Source organism: Protomyctophum bolini (genome assembly GCF_963924005.1).
Source record: "Protomyctophum bolini genome assembly, chromosome: 16".
Classification (NCBI taxonomy): Eukaryota; Metazoa; Chordata; class Actinopteri; order Myctophiformes; family Myctophidae; genus Protomyctophum; species Protomyctophum bolini.
In genome coordinates, this window is record NC_137877.1 from 25,483,861 (window position 1) to 25,501,617 (window position 17,757).

Genomic DNA, 17,757 nt, shown 5'->3' on the forward strand with positions numbered 1-17,757 from the left:
TCAAGCTGAACCCAGACAAGACTGAGCTTCTCTTCTTCCCGGCTAAGTCCTGCCCTATGCGGGAGCTAACTATTTCCGTAGACAAAGCCCTGGTAACGTCTGTCCCAACAGCCAGGAATCTTGGTGTTGTCCTGGACAGTCAGCTCTCGTTCAAAGCTCACAACACAGCTGTCACTCGATCCTGTAGGTTCACACTCTATAACATACGACGAATTAGACCGTTCCTCACCCAGGAATCAGCCCAGCTCCTAATCCAGACAACAGTCTTGTCAAAACTCGACTATTGTAACTCCCTCCTTACTGGCCTACCAGCATGTGCACTTAAGCCTCTCCAGCTGATCCAAAATGCCGCAGCTCGCTTGGTCTTCAACCAGCCAAAATTCTCACATGTCCCCCCCCTGCTCCGCTCCCTCCACTGGCTCCCGCTCGCTGCCCGCACAGAATACAAAACTCTGATGCTGCCATGCTGGCATTCAAAGCAACCAAAGGTATGGCTCCCCCATATCTTGCAAGTATGATTGAACCCTACAAACCCTCCCGCGCACTCAGATCAGCCAACGCAGGGAAGCTGGAAGTACCCTCACTAAAAACGCCGGGACAACGCTCCACACGTCCCTAACTCTTCTCCCTTCTGGCTCCAAAACTGTGGAATGCACTTCCCATTGCAGTCAGAACTGCAGCATCACTCCCAATCTTCCGCCGTAGTCTGAAAACCCACCTTTTAAGACTCCATCATGGCCCATAGCACTTACCCTACCCCCTTAGATAGCATTTCTGTAGACTTATGTAGACAGCACTAGAATTGCATTGTATATAGTCATAGCACACCATAGTACATATGTATAGCATAGTAGTATTTATGTATAGTTTATATGTATAGTTTCATTATATAGATATTCCACTGTTACTTTCTTAGCTTACGCATGTTTCATGATAAATGCTTTTATGTGATGTATTCCCATGCTTTTGTTCTTGCTTAATGTAAGTCGCTCTGGATTAAGAGAGTCTGCTAAATGCCTAAATTGTAAATTGTATCCAAGTATATTTACTTAAGTAATGTACTTAAGTATACAATTGACGTATTTCAACTTTACTTGAGTATTTAAAATTTCCAATACTTTTACTTCTACTCCAATAAATGTATTAAAAAGCTTTAGTTACTAGTTACTTTGATTATTATTTCAAAACACTTCAGCCCTATATGCATTTCGGCCATGTGAAAATTGCAGATGCTACGCATTGTGAACTTGTAAATCTGCTATTTTCAGAATATTTTGTATACATTTGAAGTACTTTTTCCACCACTGCCAATAAAAGGGTCCATTTATGTATGTATTAACTGAACAATGACTATTTTACACTGCAGATTGGGGTCCCCAGGATAAAAATCATATCAAATGGGGGTCTGTGGACTAATGCAAACGGGCAGTCCTTGAAATTTGAAAGTTTGTGAATCACTGTCTTAATGAATGCATGCTATAAATCATGCCAACTTCTTTCTACAAAGCACTCCAGTCTACATACACAAAATGCTCCACTTACAAGTTGGGTTATCATTAAAAAAGCATTCAGGAATTTAAAAATATAATCCCCCAACCCCCTCTAAAACAAAATGCTGACTGCCCAGAAGACTAGTACCCAGCGCTCGTCACCATGGCAACCCAGTGTGTTGGCACTTTAATAGGTGTGAAACGCCAGTTAAAGACCTCACCTGTTTTTCTCATTACAGCTCTTCTTCACAGCGCCGCGCTTCCAGCCTCAGAGCTAATAACTCAGATCAGAGCTTGTGGAGGGAAAATATGGTGTCGTCTTTACAACGCGTCCCGGGGGCCCCACACCGAAGGGCCCTGAACTGCGGGTGGCCCCGTATTTGAAGCATTCTCTCTCTCAGACGAGCGCTACAATAATTTCCTCTGCTGGTTTGAAATCACAGGCCTCCCGGTGCCCAGTGCAAACACGCTTCAGCAGAGGGAAATAAACAGTGTCCACTTTTAAGGCTTTCCTAGGTGTTAGCTATGCATGCCACTGCTAAGGGGCCTAGCTCGGGCACTAATACATTTTCTGCGAGCAGCAGGTGAGCCATGCTAGTTACAGATGAAAAGATTGCATTGTAATTTGAAAAATACTTTGACTGTTATTCAATTACGGGTTTATGCTGCATTCACATGGAATCAGGCAAGCAGTAGACGGCAAACGGCACCACCTGATGGACGACAGAACGGTAAAAAATATTAAATATTTTAACATTGATGCCGTCTGGAATTACCGTCGCCGATTCTGGCTGCCATGCTGTCCTGTTCCGTTTACCGTCTTGTTCCCATCCATTAATATGACTTCCGGTTTGCCGTCTACCGCTTGCCTGATCCCATGTAAATGCATATAAACTTCACTATTTGTGTAAGCTAAAATTGTGATCAACAACTTGTAGCCTTACAAACCCACTGCAATGTAATATTGCATTGCAGACAGTTAAGTTAACGCATGAGCTAATTGCATTTAATATGGAATCTTGCATTTCCTGTCAGTGTGTCACACCAGGCAAGCACCCAGGTCATCCTGACATCACGTGACATCAACCCCCATAAATGGTGCCCAGGTCATCGCAACATCAAGTAACATCATCAGGGATGGATATCCCTGATGTCATTGTAAATGCGACCTGCTGTCGCAGTTAAGCATATATATGGAGATCCATGATGCCATCAATATTGGCCAGCAACTCTACATCTGACTTCAGACTTCCATATGGATATATGTCAGAACCTGTTCTGACATTCCATATGTTGATCCTTCCCCATCCATCCTTCCTCTTTGATGTCTCCCTTTTGACTTATACCTTTCCATTCAAACTCTAGACGGGCCTGGCCCAAAGTTATTAGTGCAGCTGCACCCAGCAGCCGGCAAAAACTAGAGTTCTCAACAGTCCCGAACATTAAGGCCCGGCCCTACCTGGGCCCTCATCAAACCCTGTACACTCAAGAGAATGTCCCCGCTTAGATCTCCATATACTGTATGGAGCTGACCTGTTCTGACATTTCATATGTTGATCTGACCTCAGTTGTACACTCAAGACATGCTCCTTATATGGTCAGTACAGAATTCATTCACTGCTGGGCCAAAGCGCCAGCACTCGCACAGCAATCTGCTGTCACCCAGGTGGATGCGTGCACTTCTCGCCCTCAGGCTTTTATTTTCGTTCACTACGGCTATAAAAATTAAAGCCTGGGGGAATGTGAGACATTTCTTGGTCTAGGAGTGGGAGTGTACTACAGTGCAGAGGGACGCTCTCAATATAGTGACGTCAGTTTTCTCCGCTATTTCAACCAGGAAGGGGAGGGGCGGAGGGGGACCTGAGGGGGGCAGGGAGGGGGGCTCTGATCGGTAAACCAATATTCTCCAGCGCTTGCTCCAAGCTTGCTCGCCCCTCTAGACCAGAAAGCACGCTGGCTGGGCCAGGCTAAGGATGTTGGTGACACAGGTGACGGGAGTGACAGTGGAATGTAAATGTCACCTCCGTGTTGACATCCGGTGATCTTCAACCCTCCCTCCTTTAGCCCAATCAGTAAAGCAAATGAAACCTCTGTTTGCCTACACTCTTCCTCCCCCAAGCAAACTGAGCACGGCCAGTGTTGCCAGATTGTGTGAAAGAAATAAGCAACCAATTCAAGTCTATGAAAACAAGCCCAAAACTAAGAATAATAGGCTTGAAAATAGCCGATCTACAAGCTCACAACTTTTTTTGTGAGCTTTTAGATCTGCTATTTTCAAAACATCTTGGGAAAAAATGACAAATATGGAATATGTTTGAAACTTTTTAACAACACAAATCTGGTATGGGGGTCCAGGCACATTTTTTTGTTTTTTAGATCCTTCCTTGGACAAATACATTAATCTGGGGTCCTTGACATGTAAATGTGTGCAAATTAAACGACATTAGGAAACAAGCCGGAATAAGCATCTACACTTTAGAAACAAGCCCAAAAAAGGAACAACAACCCGGAACTACCAATATTTACAAGCAACTTTACAGAATAAGAAGCCCAAAGTCGCTTATAATAAGCAGACATGGCCACACTGAGCACAGCTTAACCTTGCTTCAGGCCAGCCTGGCCCATAAGCCACCTGGGGTGTGACACAGGCCACTGTGAACCTGGGCCGACCGTCATGCTAACCTTGGCACCAGGGTCACAAAGTGCAGCCTTAATTACACAGCGTTATTTGTGCAGGAGGCTGCAAACTTCCCCCATCAGCACCCAAGTGCATAGTCCCTCTGTCATTTGCCTGGCAAATTTGCTTTGACCCCATCAATAAGACCTCCACCCCCCCCCCCTTTCCCTTCTGTTTTACCTGGTTAAAGTTCAGATTCTGGAAGTGCTACATGCATAATGAATATAATTGCCTTTTCTCCGCCGACATAATTGTTCGAGCAATGCTGTTTTTCGTAACTGTCAAGTCAATGAAGTGTGTTTGAATTGAGCCTGAGGTTGAATTTTAAGTTCACGACTCCCAGCACCAAGCACTGTTCCTCAACGGAACAGAGGGACAACAAAATAACCAACAAAATAAACAACAAACCTTTTCTGCAACTGTTAAACCCATGGAATCCTCAGTATTAATTTATTCATTTGTTATGCTGAGAATGTGCAAGCAAATGGGGGGGGGGGGGGGGGGTGGCATTGGAATATATTTGTACACTCTCAGATTTAATTTAACACTGAGGACTTTAAAGTGTAGAGGTACTGGAGATCAATGTTTTCAGCAGTAACTGGAACCATGTAACCTAATAGATACAGTGTGTGTCTGGTATGATTTCTCATCTCCAGTAGGGTGTAGGGGCCCTTGTGTTTCTCATCTCCAGTAGGGTGTAGGGGCCCTTGTGAGCTGCACTTCAAAAGCTTGACCTGTCCGATGAATGCCTATAACTCCACAGGGAAGACTCAGGTATGGAGCATACAAGTTGGGGTGGGAGTTGGGAGGGGTATTTCTACCACGTTTCGCCCCCTCCTTCCACCCTCCAGATATCAAAGTAAACTCACAGCGGGGGTCTCTGGCACCCCGGGCCCCTGTCCGCACAGGAGACAAAGCGCTGAGCGGAGAGTCTGCATCGTATTAAACAAAACCTAAATGCTTCAAGCTGTTACACACTCTCCAATGAAACCTTTATGAAAGGGCCCCTAATGCGATTTCAGAAACACCTTGTCATCAGCCCCCGGGGCGGCAAAAATGTAGAAGTGTGGATGTATGAATGAATGGGGTCCTGGAGTTACCGAGTGTAACTGAAGAATAGCTCTTTGAGTGTTGGGGTCTATGGTTTTATTGCCCCAATACATGTGTACACCTCGCCAATATTGACCATTGTTTCACTTAACGCAGCAGCTTACAGCAAACGCAGGCAGAGTACTGCCGGTCGCCAGTATGTGTACTTTAAACACTTATACCCTATATACTTCATTGGAGGCCCCCAGGGACTCCCCCGCCCCGGGGGGCTATGCTTGACCCCCTCCTTTATGCCCTTTACACCAAATCTGCCTATTTCCGTCGTGCTGACTACTGTAAACAAACTTAAAAAGAAAAAAGTGTGTGCTCATGGCCTTTCTCACAATTAACAAGATTGTGATAATACTTAGGAATGAGAGAGAGAGAGAGAGAGAGAGAGAGAGAGGTAATACCTCCTATTCTGAGCCAACTATTATATTGCTGTTGGACAAAAAACACATTTCTAAAACGTTTTTCGAGAATGAGGAAAATAATGCTTGTTTTCGCGTTGACGTCCATTATGGAAAAGTATTCAATGACTTTTTAACACGTTCCAAAGGCCCAAGAGGGAAACTCACTCTACACATAACTGAGTCAGTGAACTCACCATTCAACACAGAAACCGTAAGAAACACTATAATTGCCTTTTGCCGCTTTTTTGTCTGTGATGGAGATATTTACACAAGATTCTTATTTCGGTTTAACACTCCACAACTTTGAAGCCTGCATTGTTCTTCCTATAAGGACTGACTATTTTCTGAGTCACAGATTCTCTGCGATCACTTACGGGAAGGAGGGAAGAGAATTGTGCAATGAAAAAATGAAAGGAAGAAAGAAAGAAAATACACAGCTTACATTTGTCTCCACAGACTCCACTCATTTCTTTGAACTAATCTTGCATTTCTGCCAAGAAAAGGTCTTAGTAATCAATACAAAAAACCTCATCAGTTGTGTTTGTTTGACTTGTTTAACGAGTATAGCACATTTGCGTTACCACCAAGCGAGGGCTCATGGGTGTGGTTGCTGATGGAAATACCATGGAGGGTTTTTCTATATTCTCATAATACTTTTTCTTTGTATATTTTATTGATTACATTGGCATTTGTATCTTGGTCTCTGTGTGTACACACAGAAACTATAACCAGCACTGTACCACTCCTGTCCAAACAACATTCAGCTATGAAGATTAGGCTACACTGTGAAATGCTAAGATTAAGTGAAATCTGAGTGTAAAAATGTAACCAAAGGGGACCATTTGTGCACCAAAGTTTCCATTTGTGCACTCTCCGATGCACAAAGTGTTTTATAGCAGATTACATTTGCCACTTTAAAATTAGATTACTTTAACCATATTACATGTAATCTGCTCCCCAATATAATTTACATTAAGTAAAAACCCTAAATCTTAATATAACTCAAGCCAACCACTTAATTGAACCCTATTGCATCCCTATTCTGGGGGGAACATTTGGCAAAAATAGCAGATCTACAAGTTGATGCATTGAGCCTGTAGATTTTAAGAGATTTGTTATAGAGGGAAATAAAGAGTGCACAAAGTACAGAGGCAACTCATGTCCAGTTTACAAAGTATAGAGCCAGTGGTTTTCAACCAGTGGTCCGGGGACCACCATTGGTCCTTGGGGGGGTTCCAGGTGGTCCCCAGCTAAATGATGGCGAGTTGATGACCTGGACCGTTATAGATCTTTAACATTGTACACTCTCATGAGTTACATTATTGTTAAACATCTGCATTACTTAATTTACAAGAACTTTACACAATTAGAGCATAGAAGAATTGTTGTTTGATTTTTTTATCAACGTTTGCCTGTTATCTCTCCTATGGTGCCACATCAATTCAGCATGTATACAAAATCTTATCCAACGATAACAAACTATTTGGTCTTTGGTCTGAGAGGCTATTGGCTAAATCTCATCAAATGATGGTCTGTGGCTCAAATGCCAAATAAATAATAGACCTTGATATAAAAAGGGTTGAAAACCACTGGAATAGAGAGTTTAAGTGGATAAATGAGCATTGTGCATGCTATAGCAGCTGCAGGAGTGTACCTGAGCAGGTACTGCAAATGGTTCCTCTAATGGAAACAGCAGTGCCAGCAGTAGCTTTAAAAAGTGATTGCACTGTTGGTAATAGACACTGTATTCTGTGCAATGAGAACCAGCTGGTTCCATCCCCCGGCGGAGCATTTTTGGTTCATCTTGAAACATGTGTGTGCACTTCCTCTATTGCCGTCTCACAGACACAGGACACGCGTGTCTGCAGGTGCGCACACACGCACGCACGCACACACACACACACACACAGGAGTCTATGAATGATGCGCGTGCACACAGCACCCCCCCCACACACACACACACACACACACCTATGAATGATGATGCGCACGCGCACACACACAGCGCCGCGCGCACACACACGCACACAGTGCATGAGGATAGACACACAAACTCAGACTGAGACACACATGTACTGTATTTATGCAGTACAGTACATGAGCGAGCAGCGCACGTGCACACACACACACACACACACACACACACACACAGTCACACAGTCACACACACACACACACACACACTATTAATGCCTTATAGACCTTTAGATCCACTTGCGAAGATCATTTGGGGTGAGCCTCGCAAGTGTTTTGAGGGCGAAGGCAACAGTCCTGGCACGCATATGGACAGTAAAATTCCACTCATCACTGCCTCCAATAAATCATCTCTTCCAGAACTTCTGCTCACACGTTCTTAACCCTCGCTGTCAGATCAGAGGGCTTGGCAAATCCTCCAACCCGTGTCCACAGGGCCGTGCACAGACAGACATGAGGCAGCTGCCCTTTTGCCCTCTGGACAGAAATGTGCCCTTTTGGACGTTTTTTTGTACTGTTATTTTTGTTTTGTACATGCAGTGTACAGTCAGTCAGTATTTGGCACATGGTGACATCGACAAATTCTGGATTAAAAGCTGCCAATATAATATTTATGCCCCAAATTCTATAAACCACACACTATTAAGGCAGCCGGCGGTTCCACACGCCGCTCAAGGTGACCTATTTTGAGCACCTGTCCCTCAAATTGTCTGCATGTGCACGCCATTGCCTGTCCGTCTATTTGCCCCTCCACGCAGCTACACAGTTTATTTCACTATGAGAGTGTACAGATATAACCAGATGGAAGTTTAAGAGTTACAAACGTATGAATTATCACTGAGGATTTTACTGTAAATGGTACATTTATATAACGCCTTTATCCAAGGCGCTTTACAAAGATTGTGCATTACATTCACACATTCACGCATTCATACCAACCATCGGGAGCAATTAGGGGTTCAGTCTTGATCAAGGACACTAAGACACCAACTCTGGGGGAGCCCGGGTTCGAACTGGGAACCGCAACCCGTCACTCTACCCGAGTCACGACAAGCTTTTGACGCAAATAAGGGGCATCGATATTCCTTTTGAATGTTTCTTCCATCTCACCTTTTCTCTTTCACTTCTATATTGTGTCCCTCCATCTTTCTTTTTATGTTTTTATTGTATCCAACTCCCTCTTTGTCCAAATATGTATAAATTGCTCACTGTTGAAGGTATGTTGAAGGATGGTGTGTGCCATTAAATCATATATTCATTGGCAATAGATGCATATCAGAGTGTGTGTGTGTGTGTGTGTGTGTGTGTGTGTGTGTGTGTGTGTGTGTGTGTGTGTGTGTGATAGAGATAGAGATATATATATATAGAGAGAGAGATAGATTGTGCATACTGTACATATGTTCACTCTAGTCCAGATATCTAGGGTCAGAATCCAAGATCATAGTTACATTTTGTATTGTCTTGGTTTGGTTTTTGACTCTCACCTGACTGATCTGTGTTTCATTCTTACACTGCTCTTGGTGCTATGCAACATCAGTTAAGGTGCATCTATAATATACACCACATAGACAGGTATTATATAGCTACAGCAATCTATCATCTGTGTAAAAAGATGTAATGAATTGACCTGCAGGATCTTTCTACACCCGTGGACAGTCATATTTATTCTATTTAGACGAGGATATAGGATTTGAACGTAGGGAGGACGTGCCCCCTATGCTTCCCAGTAGAAAGGATGTGAGCTCAATAATGCCCCTGCCCATGTGGAGCTGCTTTCTGAGGTGTCTGAATATGACAGAGGTATGTCATCCTCGCCTGGTGAATTACAGTCACGGGCTAACAGGTTTGGAAACCACTGAGGCAAATTGCAGGGAGAGCAGAACTCAATTCCTTCTTTCATAAAAGATTGCATGCATGCACATACATATAGTGTACGTGTTTATAGTGTGATGCATCCGTTCGATCATCGGAATTGCAATATCAGTACAATATCTGCAACATAAAAGCAACCAAAGGGCAAATTAACTCGATTGAGTCCATCTGGACTCAAGTTAAATTAACACTGAGAATTTGACTGTGTGTATACACAGAAAACAATGTGTTGATTTCTAAATCAAAATGCCTGGCCCTGGAGTATGTGTGTTGTCCTACAAATATTTCTTCAAGTACAGTACCTCGTTTAGTAACCTGTGTGATGAAAATAAAATGGTCAATTCAGACTTGTAACGGAGAAATTATTTGTCTTGCGACAGATCGGATCAGCCAAGTTCTTTTCAGAGGTTTGAGAAGAGGCCACGCTGTCATCTTCATTGTTTTGTTGCTGCTTATTTGATTTAAAAAAAATAAGAAAACTGCTTATTGTTACCCAAAATACACACAGTGGATGGATCAAAAAGACTTGGCCAGGGGCCCCTCTTTCGTTTTCTTCATGTGGTTGGGCGTGCGTGCGTGCGTGCGTGTGTGTACGCGCACGTGCGCAGCCTACCTTGCAGGCACTGTGCAGGATCAGCCTCTCACTCAGCAGTCAGAAGCCTGGTCCCCTGGGCACGGAGGCCTCTTGCAACTGAGACACAGAGCAGAGGGTCAGGGGGCATAATCAGGGAAAGTGTGTGTGTGTGTGTGTGTGTGTGTGTGTGTGTGTGTGTGTGTGTGTGTGTGTGTGTGTGTGTCCATAATGCTATAAGAAGTACGTGCATATATGTAAATATGACTACTTTTCGAGGATGGCATGTGTAAAACATTAAGCTCTTCCTATAAACATCAAGGTATGTATGTGAAATTAGCCCAGTGGTGGTGTTACAAAATTTGACCAAGCTTCGACCTGCGCTGAAGCATACCAGAGTCTGAATTAAGACTTCTGGCAATGGCTAAAAGTGGTGTGACAAGCACTGTTACCAAAGGGACTCGAAACACAGAACAGACCCATGCAGCAGCAAAGGGTGCTTGCTTGCTTCTAACAGAAAAAGCAGGCCATGTCCCAATACCATGTCGTCTTGTTGGTTCAAACAGTATTGTGCAACTTCCCAGTTCCCCTTTACTTACTCTAGAATGTCAAAAGATGCCGTATTTCCACCCTATTAACATTTGGATTCAAGTTTCAACAAACAAGCTGGACATATAGCACACAGCACAGCTAGCCTGTAGCCTAAAACACACATAGGCCCTACCTACCTGGAATCGACTTGTGAAGTTGTGCAGCAAACAAAGATGACGTTGTTTAAACAAAGCAATAGCCTTACATATCTTGAGAATTTCATGTCATTTTAAAATCCAATCCTGCGGGAATAACCAATATGCAGCGAACCCATAATGTCCAATAATAGTGTAGTTGCGGCCGGCGCTACAATAGGTGTAGGAGCCAAAGAGTGCTTAGCTACAGTGGTTGTCAACAAACCTGTATCTTGTTGGTGTTGGTGTCGGGAAGTTGGCGTGTAGTCTACCTGGTTTCCCACGACGCTTATACAACGGAACGTACATTGGTGTGCACCACGGCAGTATATGTTGTATTCCTCTATCGTTTGTTTAATCCATTCGTATATCGAGTCCACTCGGCACGTTGCACGCTCGCATAGCGGCTTGGCCCAGACAGCTGTTGCACACACACACACACACACACACACACACACGCGCGCGCGCGCACACACAAACGCACAATACACTTTGGTATAGTTTGATTCATTCACGTTGTTTGCTCACTGTTTGACTGTTATTTATTAGATTATTTGCACATATTTATTGCATATATATATATATTTATTTATTGTATTGTAATATTTTGTGCACTGAGCTATATAAAAGTTTTAAACTTTGAGCTTGTTTGGATATGAATCATTTTATCATTGTTTTGTCGCGCGTCATTACAGTTTGTTTTTAGCTCCCAGGCTTAGCCGGCTGCCGGCATGAGTAATTTATTTGTAAATTATTATCAGCCACAACAATAGGTCTACAATAGGACCTCGGTTAATATTAATTAATTTAATTCAGCCTAATATATATTTGGGCGTGCCGCTTGATATTGGCTGTATAGTGTATTTAATAAACAAAACGAGATGGTGATATTCAAATCTCTAGAGAGGACTGTCAGCTGTTTCGGACAAACATGGCGTCCTGGCAGCGGATAAATGAGCTCCGTTAATACGAGCCACCTGTGCAAGAAGGGAAAGCATGACATCACAGATCAAGAGGTGGACTGTTGACAAAACGCACTGAGAGTCCACTAGAGATCTCCGTTGAAACCGGAGAGGTCCTCCTCGGTTAGTTTAAGCCAGTGGTTCGCAAACAAAATGTCAAGGTCAAGGACCCCCCCCCCCCCCCCTAACTCTGAGATAGATAATAGATATAGACCTAAAGTATACAGACCAATTAATGTTCATTTGGAACACCCTCAGGTATAGGCTATACCCATGCATGAGGTTCCCCGGGCCCCACTTTGAGAACCACTGGTTTACTTAAAGCTACATTTCTGTTTGACTTCCACAAAAGAACTGCAAGAGCATGCCGACTCTTGATTCGATTAGGGATAAAGGCGCATAGATTTCCTCCTGGCTTTCCTGTGAACCTGCAGAAATGTGCAGAGCGTGCACTGTCAGTGCGCAAGGCGCGCACGGGCTGTGGTCGCACCGTATACGAAACGCGTGTTTGAACATTTGCGTATAGGCTATAGGCCTAAGTGCTCCGTCGTAGGCTCTTATTGTTTTGGTTTTATGTAGGCCTATATGCCAAGCCTACACATGAACACATCATCAATCTTTATAGGATATTTATTTAAAATGACACATTTTAATTGTTTAAAATGTTGGACACAACCTTATTAACTAAATACAAATTGCCGACACGGAATGTTAATAATGAAGTTTAGACATTTTAGAATTAGTTTGCAAAGAGGCTTTAGGGTTGAACAAGACATCCCAAAATTACCAGACCACATTTTGACCATAGCTGCCTAAATGAACGAAACAAGATTTCACAATATTTTAAGCCTACTTAGCCTACTATTCCCCTTATAAATAGGCCTACCCCCCCCCCCCACACACACACACACACACACACACACACACACACACACACAATATATATTATATATATATATATATATATATATATATATATATATATATATATATATATATATATATATATATATATATATATATATATATATACATACATTGCAGGATTGTTTTGTTGTTTTTGTTTTGTTTTTGTTTTTGTTTCGTTTTTTGCATTTATTATCATAAATCTAGATGTTAAAATAAATAAATATTTGTGCCATTGCAAAAAGTGCCTTAAGTTAGCACTGCACGCTGTCCAGACAGAATATGAAGTGTAACCCAAGACTGGTCCCTCCTGTTTATTAGCTGACCAATCGGAGCGCGATGCTGGCTCCCCCTCCACTCACTCAACTATTTAGCATCAGAAACTTGGGAGACTGTTTCCCAACAAAAAAAGTTCTGGAGGAAAAAAACTTCCTGCGAGAGAAGAATCGTGCCAACAGTCCAGGTTTTGATTCCTTCTCCAAAGCCTCTGCATGACAGACGGGTGGAGAGAGAGCAACAATAAGACGTCTTGAAACAGCATCTCTCCCCATATATCTTACTTGCCTTATACTGCACGGATATATATATACACATTCTGTAACCACGGCTTCAACGGTGGAAAACGTTTTCTCCTCGCTATCCCTGCATTTCTTCAAGAAAGAAGAAATGGAAGAGGGCTCTAGTTCTCCTCCCGTCTCCCCTGTGGATAGTCTGGTAACGAGCGAGGAGGAACTGGTCGACAGGCATCAGAAGCGCTTCGGGAGGAAGAGGAGAAACAGCAAGAAGAATTCGGGCGAGGACTCGTCGAGCACTAGTCCCGGCGGCCCGGGGAACAAGCGGGGAAAGAAGCCCAGCCCGAGCAGCAGCCAGTCGTACGAGGAGCTCCAGAACCAGCGGGTTCTGGCCAACGTCCGCGAGAGGCAGCGGACGCAGTCGCTCAACGAAGCGTTCTCGTCGCTGCGCAAGATCATCCCTACGCTGCCGTCGGACAAGCTGAGCAAGATCCAGACGCTGAAGCTGGCGTCGCGCTACATTGACTTCCTCTACCAGGTGCTGCAGAGCGACGAGATGGACAACAAGATGTCCAGCTGCAGCTATGTCGCGCACGAGCGGCTCAGCTACGCGTTCTCCGTGTGGAGGATGGAGGGCGCGTGGTCCATGTCGGCGACTCACTAGCAGCAGCAGCCCAATGGAATGGGCCTCACTTATGGAATGCCAAAGCGGTAGGTCACATACCTGTGTTGGACACAATTGTGTCAAAACTCACATTTTGTATTTATTATTATTATTGCCAAAATTGTATTTACAATAATCGTTAATAATAGTTATGTGACAGGGCCTATGTATCTGCTAAGTTGAAAACAATATAGTATAGGCTATAGCTATATAGCCTATTTCGTAATTTAATAATAATAATTCATTTTGTAAGTAATAATATTAATAAAACAGGATACAACATAATAAAACTAAAACTAATTGACTACTGTCAGTCAAGACAGGGGACACACACAGACTAATGTGTATTGTATTGTGTAAACAATTAATTTCGCCAGTGTTGTGCCAAAAGTGCGCCTGCTTGTTACAGGAGCGACACATTTCACACCAAGGCCTCAACATCTTGCAAACACTCCACTGCATGTCCACACCTGGCTGGAGCCCGTGCACGGTGCGTGCGTGCGTGCGCAAAGGGGTCTGGGCCTGACCCGAGCGCAAGCCGGGTTAAGACAAGTTCTGTCTGACAATGCTTTTTTTTTTTTAAGTTTCCCACAAGGAAATTAAGTTGACAAAACGTTAATTCCTTGCGTCAGGCCAGGAAATGGAAATAGGAATATTTCATTTACTATGAGAAAACGATTACCCCTATGGTTACAGCCTATAAGCGGGGGAAGTAGACTTAACTAATATAAATAATGTTTTTGGAACGCGTTCACAATTGGCATGTCTATAAAACTATGCCTCGGTGAGTGAAATGAAATGGTAACAAGTCAACTCCTAGACATAGTTCCGTGACAGCTGAAACCTATGAGCTGATGCAGTCTTCCTTGCTGTTTGTTAAGCCTCATTCAATCGCTCTAACTGTAGGCTACTTTAAAACGAGAAGCCACCACACTGCAGCCACGATATCGCGGCTAATTTATATTCACAATGGAGTGCTTTTCCTGTGTCGAGACCGCAGGAATGGTAGCTCGGCTGGACCTGGAAGTTCAACCCTGCAAGGTCCCTAAATAGGGCCCGTAATACCGTATTAGAAACTGTCACGGCGTTTGCTTATCTTTGCTGTCAAAGGAAAGCTCTCAGAACCATTTAGCTTTAGGCCCAATTCAGACCCATTCGGGCATCACTGTCATACACGAGTTGTTTATTGTAGTGGACTACATTGTTGGTGTGTGTCCGTCCCCCCCATTTGTTTTTCCCCTCTTTTTTCTCTATCCTGTGATTTTAAGGGGTGGCTTGCTGATGTGGATATTCTTTAAACTCTGCATGGGCCTATTCTACAATGCATCATATCCAGGTTAAATTTGTAGCAACTTTGTTTAGCCGCATGAAAGACTGAAGAAAGCCAGTGACATTAAATAACAATTCTCCCCTAAAATAAGTGTATAGCTAGCAGGGTTTGTTTAGTTTTCATGGGCTGCTGGGGCCTAAGATCTATAGTTTGCAGACCGCCCACTCGTAATAGCTCATCAGCAAGGCTTTGTTGTCTTATAAACCGTTCTTTGTGCCGAGAGGAAATAAATAAACTTTAGTGATGTGTATGCAAGCAAGGTAGACCTACATTTGAAGACCTGTGGCTTTTCTCAAGCTATACCCGGAATCCATTTCTGCTGTCATTAAAGGGGTTTCAGTTTCATTGCTCTAAAGTGGAATGTGAAAGAAAATAACGACACTTGTTTGAACCTTCTAAAGGGGAGAAAAGCGGGGAATAAACTTAGAATCGGAGGCAAATCCTACTTTATTTGACGCCATTCTTGATTTACTTGTTTAATCCCCCTTCCGCCCCAAAATAATAGGCTGTGGAAATCAGGGACAGTACTGTGCTCTGCGGTAGAACCTGCATTAACCACAGATTAAAACGTTCTATTGAGTCAATACAGTGATTTACAATACAATTTTACTTAAACAATTTGAAAATCATGGGCTGTTTACTTTATATGAATAACTTATTCTGCAAGTTATTTTTGTACTTTACAAAGACACTCATTTCAGTTATACTGCCATATGGTTTTACTCATTGGCAAATAATTGATTCATTAATGACTTCCCAAAGGCTATGCCAGCTAAACCAACTGTTCATCATAGGAAAAAATAATAATAATAGGATATAGGCTAGCCTATAGAGACAAACTGAAGCAAATTGTGACAGCATAATTGCAATTTACACATGTCTATATTGGTCGCTGACGTTCACACATGCATCTCTTCTGTCCTTGTTTCACAGACTGTTTACTTCTACAAAGTACGAAGACTACACTTCACTACAAGACTTAAGGAATTATTGAAGAACCCACGAACCTCAAAGGAATGGCCGGCAGAAGTAATGTGACAAACAGCTATATATATATGAACTCTTCAAGAGTGTTTTTGTATGCAGTCCCATCATGACACTTATGGAACTGTTTGAGTGTATGCAGAAGGAAAAGCATGGAGTTTCCTGGACAGTGCAGGAGGCTGGAGATGTTTCACGCATCTAAAAGCAACAGACAATCAATAGCTCGGATTTATGGTCGGTACTAGGCCTGCGGAAAAGCCATCCTTTATCGTTTTTTGAAGGAGATAGCCTATATTTTTTTGTTTAAATAGAGGTATATATAAATGAATGCATATTGTACATAGCTGTGTACGTAGGACTATCAGCTTGTAAAGGGACCAATGCAATTTAGAATAATTACGTTCTTGAAATACGCTGCATGGATTTTTTTCTAACGACTTCTTTAGCAAGTCTCCAAAAAAAAACTCCGTCCAATGTAAATTTTGTTTTTGTTTATTTATTAAAACAAGTATTTTTTTGAATGAGATGTAGTTGAACTCTTTGATTTATCCAAGGCAATAACAGCACTGCCATTTTCACATTTGATGTAGGCCTACATTTATTAGAAAAGGAAAAAACCAAAAAGTATTATTCTTAAACTCAAATAAAAAATCAGTCCAAATAATGCGTTTTCTGATTAACTTAAATTTGACGAGATCAGAATTCCAATGGAATGTGATTTTTATTTATTTATTATAGGCCTATTTTAAGAGCCATAGCCTATAAAAGTCACTTTTCTACCTGATGGTCAGTCGATTATATAGGCGAAGAAAAAAACCCACTTCACTAATACTGGGGTGTGATATTTGGTAGGCTATATATTTTTTCTTCTCCCCCCCTTGTTGTGGAAAGAACACGCCGACCAAAAGGATCATAAAAAATACAGCTTCATTAACAGTGGAGGAAATTCGAGCTAGTTTCAAACCCCAGCATATAAAATCCATGTCCACTATAATAACGACAACTAATCATTTCAAATGGCGATCGGGGGGGGGGGGCATTTAACGAGGCCGAACAACTGCAGATAAGGACAATAATGATCCATCTCGCTTAAAATTAAATAAATAAAGAACCAGACCTCTTTATGGTTTCCTATATAGGCCTATATATACTTATAGGAAGGTCTGTACCCCGCACACTCTCGTTTACATCTCATTTTCCCAGACGCGGTTAGAGATACAATCTCAACAGTGAAAGGACCTCATTGTTAACGCGAGGCAGCACCAGTTCGAGTGTCTTTCAGTGGGCTAAATAGTGTGTTGGGCAAGGTTTTATGTGTTGATAGGCTAGCATAGGCGTACTGTATACAGTCAGAAAACCAAATCAATGGGCTATTGTATAGGCTATTGCATGATGAGAAGAGCAGAAAATATATTTGCATGGAAAAGCTAGGCCTACATAATAGACGGATCCACGGAGTAGGCTGTAAAAGTGCCCTGTATAGGACAGGTGTATAGGAAATCAGTGCTGCTGAGGTGTAAAGCTGCGCTTAATGGTCAGCTCAATATGGCTGCAGGGCACGGTGGGCACCCCTCCGTGGATTCGTCTG

General features: G+C 42.7%; 1 protein-coding gene across 1 annotated transcript; it reads left to right on the forward strand.

Annotated features, from left to right (window-relative positions):
• Positions 1-13,090: 13,090 nt before the first annotated feature.
• On the forward strand, positions 13,091-16,690 carry twist2. The gene is made up of 2 exons (XM_080786486.1): positions 13,091-13,902; positions 16,119-16,690. The coding sequence occupies exon 1, from the start codon at positions 13,346-13,348 to the stop codon at positions 13,853-13,855; it is 510 nt and encodes a 169-aa protein (XP_080642612.1). The 5' UTR covers positions 13,091-13,345; the 3' UTR covers positions 13,856-13,902; positions 16,119-16,690.
• Positions 16,691-17,757: the final 1,067 nt, after the last annotated feature.